This window comes from Stenella coeruleoalba, assembly GCF_951394435.1.
Source record: "Stenella coeruleoalba genome assembly, chromosome: 10".
Classification (NCBI taxonomy): Eukaryota; Metazoa; Chordata; class Mammalia; order Artiodactyla; family Delphinidae; genus Stenella; species Stenella coeruleoalba.
Window position 1 is genome coordinate 66,830,036 of NC_137156.1, and position 15,201 is coordinate 66,845,236.

The 15,201-nt window shown below is 57.0% G+C and overlaps 1 protein-coding gene across 1 annotated transcript; it reads right to left on the reverse strand.

The window, feature by feature from the left end:
• Positions 1–607: 607 nt before the first annotated feature.
• Positions 608–5,085, reverse strand: CAMKV (CaM kinase like vesicle associated). Its single transcript, XM_079934294.1, has 10 exons — positions 4,847–5,085; positions 4,605–4,736; positions 4,348–4,422; positions 3,996–4,134; positions 3,732–3,852; positions 3,497–3,572; positions 3,262–3,398; positions 3,023–3,101; positions 2,699–2,786; positions 608–2,402 (listed from the first exon to the last, which is right to left on the reverse strand). Exons 1-10 carry the CDS (start codon positions 4,939–4,941, stop codon positions 1,830–1,832), a joined length of 1,515 nt encoding a protein of 504 aa, XP_079790420.1. The 5' UTR covers positions 4,942–5,085; the 3' UTR covers positions 608–1,829.
• Positions 5,086–15,201: the final 10,116 nt, after the last annotated feature.

Here is a 15,201-nt window from a genome sequence, read left to right on the forward strand (position 1 = left end):
AGTAAAGTCCTTGGGGCCTATGTGGAAAACAAAGGTGTTGTTTACAGGAAAGAGGAATCAACACAAAGGGCAGGCTAGAATCTTTGTGTAATGCCCACCCTGCATCCACTCCCCAACCCAGGGAAGCCCAAAGGTCTCTCCCTATGGTGGATGGCACTTGGTGGGTTCCAGGTCTACGCCTAAGTTAAGATAAGGGCTCCTTGTTCAACAGGACTTGTGAGAACATAGACCAGAGGTTATTCCTCGGCACACGCCCAGCACAGTACCCACCACCCACATGGATTTCTGGAGTCCAGAGGACCTTGCCACATCAAGGAACACCCTGTGGCAGGGATGAACTGTACTCTCAGCCCAAGCAATCCGCATGGCACTGAGCACAGACCACTCACTACCTGTGAACCTAACTCCCGGCCTCTCCCCTCCCCATTGCCTTCCAGGGGCCCTTCCCCAGTAATATAGAGGAAGCAAAGGCGAGAGGGTGGCCAGAGGCTTTGGCAGAGTGACATTTATTTGCCAGGTTCAGCAGGTACACAGCCCACCGACCTTCATACACCAGAGCAGACCCACAGGCATGCAGGGAGAAGGGCAGGACTACCCCCAAGTGCCAAGCGAGGGCCAGGACCAGTGCAGCTGCCTGCCCAGGCTGTAGTGGGGTCTGACAAAGGGCACCTGCCAGGAGCCTCTGTTAGGAAACTGGGGAGCTTTGTTCCACTCCCTCATTCCAGCAAAAGCAACTCAGCATGGCTCAGAGGCACCTGGGCCTCTCTCCAAGCCTTGATAGAAGGGAAAGTGGGTCATAGACATAGAGGGGGTTCCTCTCTATTTTGTTGTTGAATTGAGAGAGCAGAAAATCTGCCCCTGTGAAGGGCAAACCCCGAATCAGACTATGGGACACTGCCATACAGCAGGCCCCCAGGTATGGAGAGGACTGTGGACTGAGCCTGAGGGAGCCCATGTGGGAAGAGCCAGGGGCAGCACTCCTTGTTTGGCCCAGGGTAAGGACCCAGCTAGGCTGATACACTAGGTGCTGGGCCTGCACTCTGCCCTCCCAGATCTCATTGCCACATCCTCATTGCTCCTCCTTCCCCTTACAGGCTCAGGCAGTTCAGGGCACAGGGCAACCCACTACAGGACCCAGGAGGGCAGGAAATAGAACAAGAATCTTGGGAGAGACTTCCAGGGACAAAGATGGAGGCTTCTAGCCTCCAACTCTTTCTCTTTCACTTCTGAGGACCCCCATGGCTACCAAGCAGTGCCCCCAGCCATGTGACCAGTCTTGTCTTAAAGCATACTGCCTGAGATTATAGCATTCTCTATACCAACCTGTTTCCACTCCTAGAGCAGCCCACACACCACAGGCACATACCTTCATGTGCAGGAGCCTAAGACCGCTGACAGGGCCTCGCTGGAGGACCAGCTCTCAGGGCAAGGCCACCCAATTTAGGGCCTGGGAGAGGATGGGACCTGCAGGGCCTGCCTGGGGGAATTGTGAGGCAAAAAGGGAAGGGGGAGGGGTGCAGGGACCTCCTGAGTATCCCTAGAGCAGCATCCCACAAGAAACAGAAACTGATGAAGCTAGCAAGACAGAAAAGCCACAAGGAATCCATGCAGGGGCTGGGGCTGGTCCTGCCTCTGGCCTGCCCACCACTCACACACATACACACAGGAGACGAAACTGCTCTCCTGTGGCCCCCAGACATGCCCCATGCTGGGAGGCAGGGGCAGGGGAGAGCGAGGGCATCATGCCAGTGACTCTCTGTACAGTGAGAAGCCCCTCGTCCACTCTCCCACCCTCCTGCCCATCCCCCGCCCCCCCACAGCCTGCCCACTCAGCTGGTCTCCTCCCTCCGAGACTCCTGGGCAGAGCCAGCAGCCTCTTCCCCTTTACTAGAGGGTGGAGCCTGGCCTGTTGCGCCCCCTGGGGCTGTGCTGTCCGGCTGGGCCAAAGCCGGCTCAGGGGTGGCAGCAGCCTTGGTGGCCAGTGTGGCACTGCTTTGGGTAGTGGGCATGGTGCTCTCTTCCACGGCTGGTGTGGCTCTCCCATCAGTGGCTGGAGTAACACTTCTGTCAGTGGCTGGGGTGACACTCCCATCAGTGGCTGGGGTGATGCTCCCATCAGTGGCTGGGGTGATGCTCCCATCAGTGGCTGGAGTGGCACTGCCATCTGTGGCTGGGGTGGCACTACGGTCTGCAGGGGCTACATTATCACTCTTCGTAACACCACCCACTGTGGCTGGGGTGGCACTGCCCCCAAGGGCTGGGGCAGCTCCACTTGCAGCTGTGGCCCCGCCTGCAGCCCCAGAGGTGGCAGTGTCTGTGGCTGGGGCAGACTGGGCTGCAGCCGTGCTGGACTGCTCCGGTGCCCTGAGCCGTTTCATGAGGGTGGTCACTCGGACAGCCTTCTGAAAGAAGGACAGTGGAGAGAGGCTCAGAGCGAGGCTTACAGAAGCTGGATCCATTCCTTTGCGAAGGCCAAACCCAGACCATTCCATCGTGCCCTGGCTGCCTCTGACCAACCCAGGGCCGGGGACCCAGCTGCTCAGCACACCTGCCTAAGGTAGTAGCAGTGGCTACAGCTACACCTGACGGTTGAAGAAAAGCCTGTGTGTGGCTGCAGGGGTGTGATGCAGGCAAGAAACTGTGGTGCCAGAAGGAGCACTTGGGATCAAGCCAGGAAAGGGAGCCATCCAAGCCTTACCTTCCACTTAGCCCTGGCAAAGTTCTTTTCAATCTGGGCACAGACACCATCCTTGATGTTCTTATCAGAAGCAGCATTGCCAGAAATCCTGGAAAGGGTGCAAGTGCGTCTGGATCTGAGGGGGTATGGCCTTCATGGAGACTGTGCCCAGCCCTTTCTTGTAAGACCCAAGGATTACCAGGCAGACCCTCTGGGTTGGCCTGAGCTCTGGGTGTCCCTTGAACCCCAATTTGAGGCCTCAAGGATAGAGGCTGCTAGGTGTGAGGAGGACAGAGGCCAAGGGACCCTTGGCCTCTCCTCCCATCCTCCCTGGGCCCTGCTCACCACTCATGGGAAATGGCCTCTTCCGCAGTGATCCGCTGGTCTTGCTCCACCTCCATCAGCCTTGTGACCAGGTCTTTGGCTGGGGACAAAGCCAGGGAGAGGCTAGGCTTGGGCACCCCATTTCACTGTCTAGAGGTGATGAATGGGCTCGGGGATAGGATCAGAGTCCAACAGAGAAGGCTGAGAGCAGTCCCCCATGCCAACCCTTCACTCTGCCCTCATGCTGGGCACCTCCTCACCCGCCTGCGAAATGTCATCCCAGTATGGAGAGTCAAACTCATAGTCGCCAGCCAGGATCTTGCGGAAGAGGTTCTTGTCGTGGTTCTCATAGTCATCTTCCTCCACCTCCTCATAGAAAGGTGGATTCCCTGAAAGCCTACACAGGGTCCCAAGGACAGGGTTACTCAGGAAGGCCATGGACACAGACCCCCACCCCACCTGGCTGCCAGGCTGTTTGCCGGCTTATCCACTCACAGGATGTACATGATGACTCCAATGGCCCAGCAGTCCACAGGGCGTCCATACCGCTGCCGGCCTACCACCTCTGGGGCTGCAAACAGTGTCCACCTGCTGGTCAATATCAGGCCTGGCCAGGCCTTGTACCACTCACACCCATTTGCTGGGATAGGGACTTCCTTCCCCCCCCACCCACCCAGAGCCACTCCTTGAAGGCTGTGTCCCACCCTGCCCCACCCCACTCCCTGCTTGCCCAGGTACTCGGGGGTCCCACAGGGCTCCTTGATGAGGCCATTCTCTAGCTTAGCCAGGTGAAAGTCGCTGATGACAATCTTTGAGTTCTTCAACCGGTTGTAGTAAACCAGGTTCTCCAGCTGCTCCAGCCAGGAATGGCATGTGGGTGGGCAGAGGAAGAGACCATGGAACCCTCAGAGGCTGGACCACGGCCCTGAGGTGCTGCCCACCCCAGCCCCAGGCCGGCTGCCAGCTGACCCTTTGACCTGATTGCTGGCCTCACCTTGAGGTTCCTGTGCACGATCTTGAGTGAGTGCAGGTAGGCCACCGCCTCCAGGACCTGCCGCACCACGTTGCTCGTGTCTCGCTCCGAGTAGTAGCCCTGGTCCAGGATCCAGTCAAACACCTCCCTCCCCGTGGCCCTGAGGGACACCAGCCCCTGAGCCCGGCGTGGGCAGGATCGGGGGTGGGGCAGGAGCACGTGGGCAGGCTGCCTACACCAGGCAGCTGGCTGGGCAAGGCACAGGGACCTGGGACCCCAAGGGTCCAGAAGGGGGGCCTTCCCTGGCTGCAGAGAGCAGAGCAGGTAAAGACCTGGGGGACTGAGGAATCCTGGAACCCAGACCCACACTCACAGCTCCAGGAAGATAAAGTACTCCTTGCGGGTCACAAACACATCCACCAGTTGTAGGATGTTGGGATGCTTCACCCTGGCAACAGAGAGAAGAGCCAATAGATAGGGCTGGGTGAACCCCTAAGAGAGGCTCTGGTCACCACTGTGAGCCACAGCAGACTAACTGGCCAGAGGCTGGTACTACTTGAGGCCTCCGGACCTCGAAGCCCTTCCCGGCTACCTCCCCTACCCCACCCCACCCCTGGGCCGCATACTCACATCTTGAGGATGCCTATCTCGTTCTTGGCTGCCTTCCGCACCTTGCGGCCATCCCGCTTCTGGAATTTCTTGCAGGTGTGCAGCTTGCCTGTTGTCTTGTCCTTGGCCCGAAAGATCTCACAGAACTCCTCACTGCAGCCAGCAGGCACTCCACTCAGCCCTGGCTTCAGCGTGGGCTGTACTCCGCTCCCCTTTCCCCAGCCCTTGCCCACCCACCCTTGCCCAACAGACCCGGCACTCACGTCTTGATGACCTGTCCCAAATCATATCTGTCAGTCACCTCCGATGGCTGGTTATAGTTCTTCTTGTCACCCAGAGTCACACACCCAAACGGCATTGCCGGGCTCTGAGCTGTGGGCAGGATGCGGTCTGGTTCAGCTGTACCACAGCCCACTTCTCCCCACAATGTAAAGGTTGCGTTTGGGAAACCCCAACCTGTCTCAGACCAAGTCAGAGGCAGAGTCTACACCAGGAAGGGCTAGAGGGTGATCAGGCTCAGATCCAGTGCCTGCTTTTCTGGCTGTACCTCCAACCACTCAGCTTGGCTGCCCGAACTACAACAAGCCCCTGCGCTTATGAAAAATATAGTAAACTGACATATCCGTGAATCACTTCGCATTATATACAATCTAAAGAAGATTTATCAAATGATTTACTTAAATTTCAGTAATTCCACAGATGAAAGGGGCTGTATCTACCCACCCATCAGAGAATCATCTCCACGAGTCTGAAGATGCCAAGTGTTGGCAAAGATGTGGAGAACACGAGCACTGCTGGTGGAGGGCAAGTCTCCCCTTTGCTAAACAGTTTGGTAAAACTACTGAAGTCGAACATATCCTGTGCACCAACAATTGCACTACTGACTATGTACATTTGTGCAGCAGGACACTGGTACAAGAGTGCTCATGGCTGCAATATTCAGAATTGCCCCAAACTGGAAACAGCCCACATATCCATCAAGAGCAAGATGTATTGTGGTAGAGTCAGTCACACAATGGAATATTGTTACAAAACAATGGAAATGAGGAGCTACAGCTCTACGCAAGCACATGGTCAATCTCACCAATACAGTGTTGAGTGAAAAAAATACCAAATACATATAGTGGGATTCTACTGATACAGAGTTCAAAACAGGCAGAACTAACCTATACTGTTTAAGGATACAGACATACTGGTAAAATTATAAAGAAACACTAAGAAATAAACACCATGAGTCTTTCTAAGAGAAACAAAGAGGTTGTGATTGGGGGCGGGGGGATTCTGGAGGACCTATTTCTGAACCTGAGAACCACCTGAGTCGTGGTTTAACAGGTGTTCAACTTTATAATAATTTGTAAAAATGTACATACACATATTGGGCACATTCCTAGATCTTATATTTCACAATAAAAAATGTTAATAAAAATTATGGCTATCCATACTGAAGAATACTTGATAGCTATTAAAAAGCATAAAATAGATCAAAATGTGCTACTGTAGGACAGTCTCTGAAAAAAAGCAGGGGACAGAATGGTGGGTAAAGCGTGCTACACTGGGAAAAAATTTTTAAAGTTTATATGCCTGTGTACACTCACAGACTCTTTTCTGGGAGAAAATAAGAGTTCTCTTTGGGGGAAAGAATTGGGTGTCAGAGGGGCAGATTTATACCAATTGTTTATTAATTTTCTGTTAGGATTTGTACTGTGATTACTTTTACTGATTTAATAAATACTGCAGGACTTCCCTGGTGGCGCAGTATATAAGACTCCACGCCCCCAGTGCAGGCGGCCTGGGTTTGATCCCTGGTCAGGGAACTAGATCCCACATGCATGCCGCAACTAAGAGTTCGCATGCCACAACTAAGGAGCCCGGCTGCCGCAACAAAGACCCGATGCAAATAAATAAATAAATAAATAAATAAATAAATAAATAAATAAATGTTGCTTGGGGATTCTTCAGAGGGAGAACTCCCATCTGGGTGGAGAAATGAGGAAAGGCTTTGAGGAAGAAGCAGCATTAGGGCTGGGCCTTAGAGGGAAAGGATTTGCCAGGAGGCAGGAAGGGGTAATGGTCCAGAAAAGCAAGACAAGCCTGCCTAGTGCCTCACTGCCAGGGCCCGCAGGAGACCTGGACCATCAGGTCCAGGGGAGAGGCCCCTGGCCAGGGGTGGCTATTCCAGGCACAAGGATGACCACATGCAGCGGACTCCAGTAGGTTCCAGGCACTCTGGCACCCGGAGCATGGCACCCCCCGGGTCTGCAACCCTGCCAGCCCAATCCTCACCTGAGGTGCTGAGTGAACTGGCTCCAGCACCCACAGGAAAAGGCACTCACGGTCCTTGCTCAGAGGTAAACTTCAGGAGGGGAATTGGTGACAGTGTCTGGACCTTTCCAGACCTGACCCAGAGTCAGCCTCCTTAATGCCTGGTTGGTGTGACACTGGGATGATAACACACTTCACGCTGAGGCTGCATTGAAACTGCTCTGCTGACTGTGCATAGTCTCCCTCCACCCCGATTAGCACTTGCTATGCTAAGGGGCTGGGCTGGGGCCTTGGCTACCTAGATGCCCCCCTACCTGAAGTGACTCATAGCCACAGGGTAGTAAAGGAGAGAAGAAGCCACCACCAGAGGAAGCAGCTTGGTCAGAGGGACTCTGCCAGCCAGGGTCAAAGGCCAGGACCCACACAAGCCCCCTGGTCAGCGCTGGCTGCTGCTTGTTTCCTCCCGGGCGGAGGCTACCCACTTCCTAGGGCACCCAGTCCTGAAAGTTCTCCCTCAAATTTGCCCTCCGCTTTAGGGAACAAATTGCATCCAGGTTCTTTGGACTCAGGGAACACAAACGCATTTCACCAGTGTGATTCAAGCTAGGGCTTAAGCCATCTTGTGAGGCACTGCAGAGGCAAACAAGAGAAGCTTTGAAGATCGTCCCTGACTGCGTATCTTTGCCGCCATTGTCACAGCCCTGCTCCTGCATCTGCCGGGAAGGAGCCTGTGGCTAGAATCCCACTCTCACAGCTGAGAGCAGAGGCATGGCCACCCACCACTGCCGGCCACCCATCTCTATGCCCAAACAATCCGGGGGAGGGGGCTTGCATCAGTCCCCTCATTGGTCTTATGTGCAGCGATTTCCTTCCCAGGCTGCAATCCAAGGGCCCTGTACTGGGTGGGAGGGTTGTACCTCAGCCTACAGGTCCCCCAGGAGGGCTGGGAGGGACCTGTGTCCCAGCTCTGCCGCGCTGCTTACACCATTCCCTCTGGCAGGAATGCCCTTCCCCCAAAGCCTCCCATCAGTATCCTATTTGTCACGGCAGAGTTATTTTTAACATTAAAAAAATCAGCAACTACCTAAACAACCAACAACAGGTGACTCGCCAGCTCAACTGTGTCCATCCAATGGCAGGAATTGTGGGCACTGGCAAGGGCACTGCCCATCCTGGCCTCTCTGTGGAGCAGCCTCCACATGAGCTAGGTGCTGAGACCAGGGCTAAATCTCTTCTTTCATTGTGATTTCTGACATTATAAGGCTATTTGTGCCACAGATTGGTTGCAACGATCCTGAAGCTCCAGGCTCAAAACCACCCTTCGCTGAGGTAACTTCCACAAACTCCACCTCCACCCACCCCACACCAAGAGCTCCCTGCTCAGCCGCATGGCGTGGGAGGTTTTGTACGTGCCTGTCCCTGATCTTGGCCCAGCTTTTGGCCGTGCACAGGCACTCGTACCCACAGGGACCCAGGGCTGGTCATGGGGGTCTGTCTCCACCACGGAAATCCGGACCTCTGCTCAGTCACATCAGCCTGGAGCCATGTCCTGAAGCCTCATGGCAGGGGCAGGGACAGATCTGTCTCCTCCCTCCCACAGCGGCCCTGATCTCAGCCAGTCACTGCCTCTCCTCACTAACCTAACTGCACTCACTTGCCTCCACCCGCAACCTGGCCCCAGGGCAAAGAGAGGAGAAAAGGGGGCCCTGCTTCAGATTAGCATCTTGGTCCCCTCCACCCCCACCCACTCTACCATCTGCTACCCACTGCTGCTGCCTAGGAGGCTGCCGGTATGCGTACCAAGCCCCTGGCACCTGCTTGCAACAAGGGGGCCCTGGCCCCAAAGCAGGGAGGAGAAACTGAGGGACGGCTTCAAGAACAGTAGAAGGCCAGGCAGAAAGAGGGCGTGCATTTCTAACCCCCATGGCCTGGACAGCCCAGACTCAACATCCAACAATAGAGGGCTTCCCCCGCAACGACAAGTGACCTGGGCTCGGCCTTAAGTCCACACTGGGACATGGGAGGGCACAGAGGTCCCATAGCTGCTGTTTCCCTAAAGACGTGGTTCCTTCCATTCTCTGCAGAGAAACTGACTGGTGTGCACAGGGGGCGGTCCAAAGGGAGCTTGGGGGAAGTGCAGAGCCTGGGGGAGCCTCTAAGGGAGCCTGAGGGCCAAGCATTCCCTAGCTACTGCCTGCTCCTCAGGTCTGGCCCCTCAGGCAATGCTGATGGAGCCTCTGCCTTGGTAATAAAGGGTCCCCTAGGGACCCTACTGTAGCCTAAGACAAGTCTGGCCCAGGGGAGGCCCGAATAGGACAGAGGCCAGCTCCAGAGGCCCAGGGGTCCCACAGAGAGTCCTGGCCCCTCCTCTACTGGGGTCAGCCTGATTCAAGCCCCACATTTCATAGCCATAAACAGGAGTTACCTGGCACCCTGGTCCTCTGCCATGTGGGGCTTCAGACCTTGCAGTAAAACTAGGGAGGCCAGGGGGGGCCCAGGAGGCCTCCAGCTGCCTCCCAACAACTGTGGGCAACACCTCCCAATTTAGTGGCAGCTGTGAACACCAGCCTGCAGGCAACCCCTCCCCTTCCCTGCTCTCCTCTCTCAGGGACTGGAGCTGGGTTTCCTGCTGTAATAGACATGCCTAGGCCCAAGCTCTGCCCAGCCTGCCGCAGAGACCTCACCCACAGGATGCAGGACCAGCAGAAATAGAGACCTCACTCTCAGGTCTGTGTCAGGAGGCAGAGTCAAGTTTCTCGCCCACTATCCAACTGCTCTAGGTAACTGGGCAGGGGGCTGCCCTGGCTGGGCCTCAGGCTCTAGCTAAATCATGGTCCGTAGTTCCTGCTGCTGACTCTCTCCCATCTAATGAGGGCGCAGGCAGAGGGCGGGGGTGCTCTCCAGTCTCAGGGGTGGGCATAGGATCAGGTGCTGCCTCCAGAAAGTTCAGCCTTCAATAAGCAGGCAGAGCCGAGAGCCAGCTGGCCCCTTCCAGGCACCTGGGGTCCCAGTCTTTGAGCCCCTGAAGGAAAATTCACTGGGGGCCCTGCTTCCCTGTGAGCGGAGGAGGGGAAATTCAGGGAAGGCCCCAGAGTAAAGGGTTGCTATGGTGATGGAAGTTTTTTAAAAAGGAGAGGGGAGGGGAGGGGAGAGGAGAGGTGTTATTCAAATTCTCCAAGAATTCCCTGAGACTTTGGCCTGATTCCTTCCCCATGGGTTCTGTGACCCTGGTCCCCATCAAGGAAGGGGAGGTGGGGAACTGAGAGACTTTAGAAAACAGAGGGGCAGGGACACAGAGAGACAAAGGCAGAACCTGTGATGGAAGGGGAGTAAAGAATTGACACAGTAAAAAGGATGCAGGCACAAGGACACAGGAGGGAAGGTGGGCAGGGGGTTTCAAAGGGGCCTGTGGATGCCCAGCAGAGCCCTAAGGCCTCCATGACCATGTGCTCTGCACACCTGGACCAGGAGCTGCCCCTGATGCCAGGACCTCTGAGACTGACCCCTCCTGTATTCCCCTAGACATGCACTGAACTTGGTGTGGGACAGCCGTAGCTCTGGGAGAGAGGCCAGCTGTTGCGGTCCCCTCAGAACAGTTCCTCAGCCTCTCTCCCTGTCATCACAGCAGCTTAGGTGAGGAAGGTCCAACATGTTGAAGGCACAGGGTTGGGGGATGGAAATGAAGCTTGGAGACCTGGCTGCTTCCCTTTACAGCCCCTCCTCTCAGCTGACCCAGCTCTGCCTAGACTCCCCAGCCACCCCCACCCCCATCTGCTGTCCTCTAGAGGCCTTGGGTCCCCAGGGCCTCTCTTGCAGCTCAGCCTAATTCCCTGCCACCACCGTCCCCCTCCCTGATAGTGGATCCTGTCTGAGGGCCAGAAACAGCACCCCAAGCAACCTAGAAACAGGATAACAATTGCACAGCATCCCTCCACTATGCCTCAGTTTCCTTGGATGGATATCACTGACTCTGTAGTCTTCTCCCAGGGCAAGGACTGCCCACCTGCCAGGACAAGGGCTGGAGAGGAGGGCCAAAAGCTGATATGGGAAAGGCAGCCTATGGCACCTGGGGGCCCACACCAAATGCTGTAAAAGAAAGGGAGAGAGACCTCTTCTCCACCACAGGGCCCAGCGCCTGACACCGAGGGGAGTAGAGTCACCAATTGCCCAGCTGAGGAAACTGGGGCCCAGCAGGTGCCTAAAGCTGGCAGGAATCAACTGGGAGTTGGGGGGGCAGGAAGGGCACCAGGTCTCCACGCGCGGTCCTGGGCGGGGGTCGGGGGTGTTGCTCAAAGCCTGGGCCTTGGAGGAGGGTGGCAGGACAGGGGCTGGACTGCTGCAGACTGAGCTTTTGGTGAGGGACAGAGAGCCCTGCTCCCTGGGAGGGAACCTGGTGAAGCAGGCTCTGCCTAGCGGTGCGGACAAAAGCAGTTTGGCAGAGCTATGGGGGGCTGGGAGAGCCTAGGGTCTCTGCCAGACACTACAGGCTGGGGAAAGCAGAAACTCACTCGCTCATTGTTCACCCTGCCAGCCGGGGGCCCTGCTCCCCACCGTGCTGCCACCCTGACCCCCTTCCCCAGTGCTGCTGACTCGCCCCCGCTGGCACAGCAACACACATGCGGGAGGCACACGTGTGAGCACCCAGCCCCGCACCTCCCAGCAGAAACATGTGCGTCCCCCAGCCCCACCGCGCAGCGCTGGGTCGGTGTCCTGGACCCCCGGCGGGCCCTCGAGTTCAGGCTTGGAAGATGGATCTTGGCTAGGGGGCTGCTGGTCCCCAAGGGCTTGAGCCTCCTCCCCCACCCCGCGGCAGCCCCGCCCAGCCCCCTTCAGGTTGTCGCCCATAAAGAACTCTCGTTGTCATGGAAATTAGTGACTGCTTAGCGGGAGGGAGGGGGCCCGGGGGCAGTTGGGAGGGGCCGGAGGCAGCTCTGGGAGTCCAGAGGTACAGCTGAGCCCTCGGCCCCTACCCCCACGGGGCACCACGAATGTTGGAGGGTTAATGTTCCCACAATTAGGAGCCCAGCGAGACGGAGGTGGGATGGGCGACAAGGAGGGGAGATTGGCCTGGACTTGAGTCTCAGAGGCTTCCCTTGGGACCCCCGACCCGTCTGAGGCGATGGGGAACTTTAGCCCAACCCCGCACGCCGAGCCCTGGATCTGCAGAGCCCGCGTGCTCTGCCCCCGCCGGGACCCCAAGCCCTTGCAGCGCCCCGGCGCACTCGGCTACCCGAACCTCGAGCCAGAGACTCAATCCCCTAAGACCCCACAACGTACGTTCCGGGGGCGCCACCCCCTCCCGGGTCACCCCGCACCTGCAGCGCTGGTCGGTCACAGGGAGGAAGCGATCGCGGGTTCAGTGGGGCGCCGAGGGCTCCGGGGGCGGCGGGCAGAATCCGCTCCGGGCACGCGGGGCAGACGCGGCGCCAGCTGCAGCCACTTCGGCTCGCGAACCTCCAGCATCTCCCGCCGCTCGCCGCCCCGGATTCGCACCCCGGGCCGGGGGCGGGCTGGGGGCGGGGCCTCCCTCAGCCGGCTCCGCCCCGACCCTGGAGGAGCCTGAGCCCGGAATCTCACTCGAAGGAGGGCTGAGGATGGGGTGGCAGCAGAGAAGGTGAGCACTGGCCTTCCCGGCCCCGGCCAGGCTTTCAAAGGCTCCCTTAGGCCCTTGGACTGACCGGGCAACAAGGACCGGAGGGGCCTTCCTATGCCCATTGTAGAGGGTGCGGAGTAGAAGGTGTGGGGAAAGCCTGAGTCCTGGAGCTGCACAGGAGTGTCTTGGCAGGTAGTAGTCCCCAGGGGACTGGCGTTCTGCCCAGCTCCCAAAACCTGACCCAAAGAGCGGAACCCACTTAGAACCAAGTGGGCAGTTGCTAGGGCAAGCTGTGCTACAGACAGGCCTCCCCTAGCTAGTAAACACACCGGGGTGTGTGTGTGCAAGTGAGGGCTCCAGACCTTGGTGGCAGAGTCTTCTACCCATCCTCCCCTCCCCTCCTGCAAGGTCCCATCCAGGGTGGCTGGCTCAGCCTGCCCCCTCCTGTGTGGCACTGAATTTCTCAAGCTCTAAAAGTTACCTATGACATGGCATAGACTCTGCTTTCTTGACAGTTTAATCACCCTCGAACCCTTCCTGAACAGCATCACTACTGGTGGCCTGGGCTGGGATATGGGGATACAAGAGAACTACAGCACCATGGTGCCCCACCAGACATGGCCCCTGACTGGAGGAGGCTGAGAACTGCCGGGAAGAGCCTCTGAAGGAAGTCCTTGGCCATTTCTCTGTCCCTTGTCACAGAGGCACATGGACCAAATGCTTGCCCCGCCCCACCACAAGCCTTGAGGCCAGTATCTGAAGGCCAGACTTAGGCTTCTCTGTGCCTGAAACTGGGCTCCACCCAACCAGAACCCTCTCAGTGAGCCTTCTGACCCCATCCTGGGTGGGGTCATCTCCAAACCCCTGGCCATGTTGAGTGAGTCTCTCCTGGATGGTTCCCCACAGCTGCTGACAGGAGTGACTGCCCAAGTGAGGAAGTTGGAGCTCATGCTGGGGCTGGAAGTCTAGCCTGGGAAATGACTGCTCGAACAGGACCCCTCGATATCTTTCTCCAGAGGGGGTGTCGAGGAGCCCTTCACATCCTTCCCTGGTTTGGTCATTGCTTCCAGGCCAGGTGGGTGTCACCTCTGGGCTCCCTGGGCTCTGGGTGGTCTCATTCATGGCACCAACTCCACCACTGGGTAGGAATCTCCAGGTAAGCTGGGCATCTGCAGGGCAGAGCTCTGAGTCTCATCTCAGTATGCTAAGTTCATGTCTGCAGAATTAATGAATGGCCTGGCACTCAGTCTTTCCTGCTGTCTGCCCACTGTCATTGAAACAATGGTTCCCTGTGTTGTATGGTGCATCTGATCCTTGGCTTGCTGACCCCACACGTGGTACACACATTTTCTGCCTTTCCTGAAGATCATGGCTATCCAGGCACAGAAAAGCTGGGCCAAGGAGAAGCTGGAATGTGGGGGATTTAGAGGCAGGGGAAGAGGTGGCTCGCTAGAGCCCTGCCTCCTGCTGGCAGTGCTCCACGTCTTCTTGGTCCCGTGCACACTCCATGTGCCTGTGGGTGAGCACGTGGCAGGGTGTATGTGCACACGTGTGATTATGTCTGTGTGTGTGTGCTCTTATGCCAAAGGAGATGGCAACAGCACAGTGTGTGCAGGGGTGCCCAGGGGCACATGTGTTTGCATTCTGTGTCCACCCAGGCATGCTTGCTTGCATGTGCACATGGACGCTGTAGCTAGCTAGTCCCTAGAGCCACTGGTCCTCTTCCTACCTGGCACAGGCCTCAGGATCGTGGGGGCTGACTTACAGTGTGAAAGCTGGACATGGGAAGAGGGTGGACCATGGACCATGCCCAGGGGTGGGTGGGGGCTGTGATGACCTTATATCATTGGCCATTTATAGTCTCTCCACGAAGGGCAGCCCCTCACTCTCAGGTGTGTGTGGGGATAGCCAGGTCTTTGCCCTTTGTGGAGAGGACAACCTAAGACGAGAACCCAGGGTTGGGACAGGGGCATGGCTTGTCCCTCAGCTCCCAGCCAGAGGGGCACCAGCAGGGTAGGGCTTCAGTGTCTTTTTTTTTTAAAGAATTTATTTATTTATTTTGGCTGCGTTGGGTCTTCATTGCTGCAGGTGGGCTTTCTCTAGTTGCGGCGAGCAGGGGCTACTCTTTGTTGCGGTGCATGTGCTTCTTGTTGCGGTGGCTTCTCTTGTTGCAGAGCACGGGCTCTAGAGCGCAGGCTCAGTAGTTGTGGCACATGGGCTTATTGGCTCCGTGGCATGTGGGATCTTCCCAGACCAGGTATCGAATCCGTGTCCCCTGCATTGGCAGGCGGATTTTAACCACTGCACCACCAGGGAAGTCCTGGCTTCAGTGTCTTGGCTTCAACCTCCAGCTGCCCTCCAGGTAGGAAGTAGCAACACCAGGTGAATTCTTCTTCTCAGCTCTTCCAGGCCATGGAAGACATGGACCTTTATTCCTACCCCCACTATTCAGAGCCAGACAAGGTCAGGGGCTGTGGCTTCTAGCCACTCCCCTGGCCAGAGGGACAGCGGGAGGCCCTTTAAAACAGAGTGGAGTTTGGGACAAGAGCAGGGCAGTTGGCACTGGCATTGCCCCATAGCCTCTATGAAGATCTCCTGACAAGGCCTTTACCCTGGCCACCCTGTGGGCAGAGGCTGCCCATCTTGGGAGGCACAGGAGGCGAAGGGAGCCCAAAGTTGACAGTTCTGGCTCCCACCAAAACTAGATAGTCAGAGAGGCAGGATAAGGTGTGAGTCTCCACGTCCTCAGAGACTACAAAGCAG

Excerpts from the sequence above, each read along its gene's own strand:
- CAMKV (XM_079934294.1), bottom strand. The coding sequence starts at position 4,941 with ATGCCGTTTGGGTGTGTGACTCTGGGTGACAAGAAGAACTATAACCAG. Across the intron at positions 3,102-3,261 it reads GGATGACATTTCGCAGGCGG|CCAAAGACCTGGTCACAAGG; the intron begins GTGAGGAGGTGC and ends CTTTGTCCCCAG. Across the intron at positions 2,403-2,698 it reads TTGCCAGGGCTAAGTGGAAG|AAGGCTGTCCGAGTGACCAC; the intron begins GTAAGGCTTGGA and ends TCCTTCTTTCAG.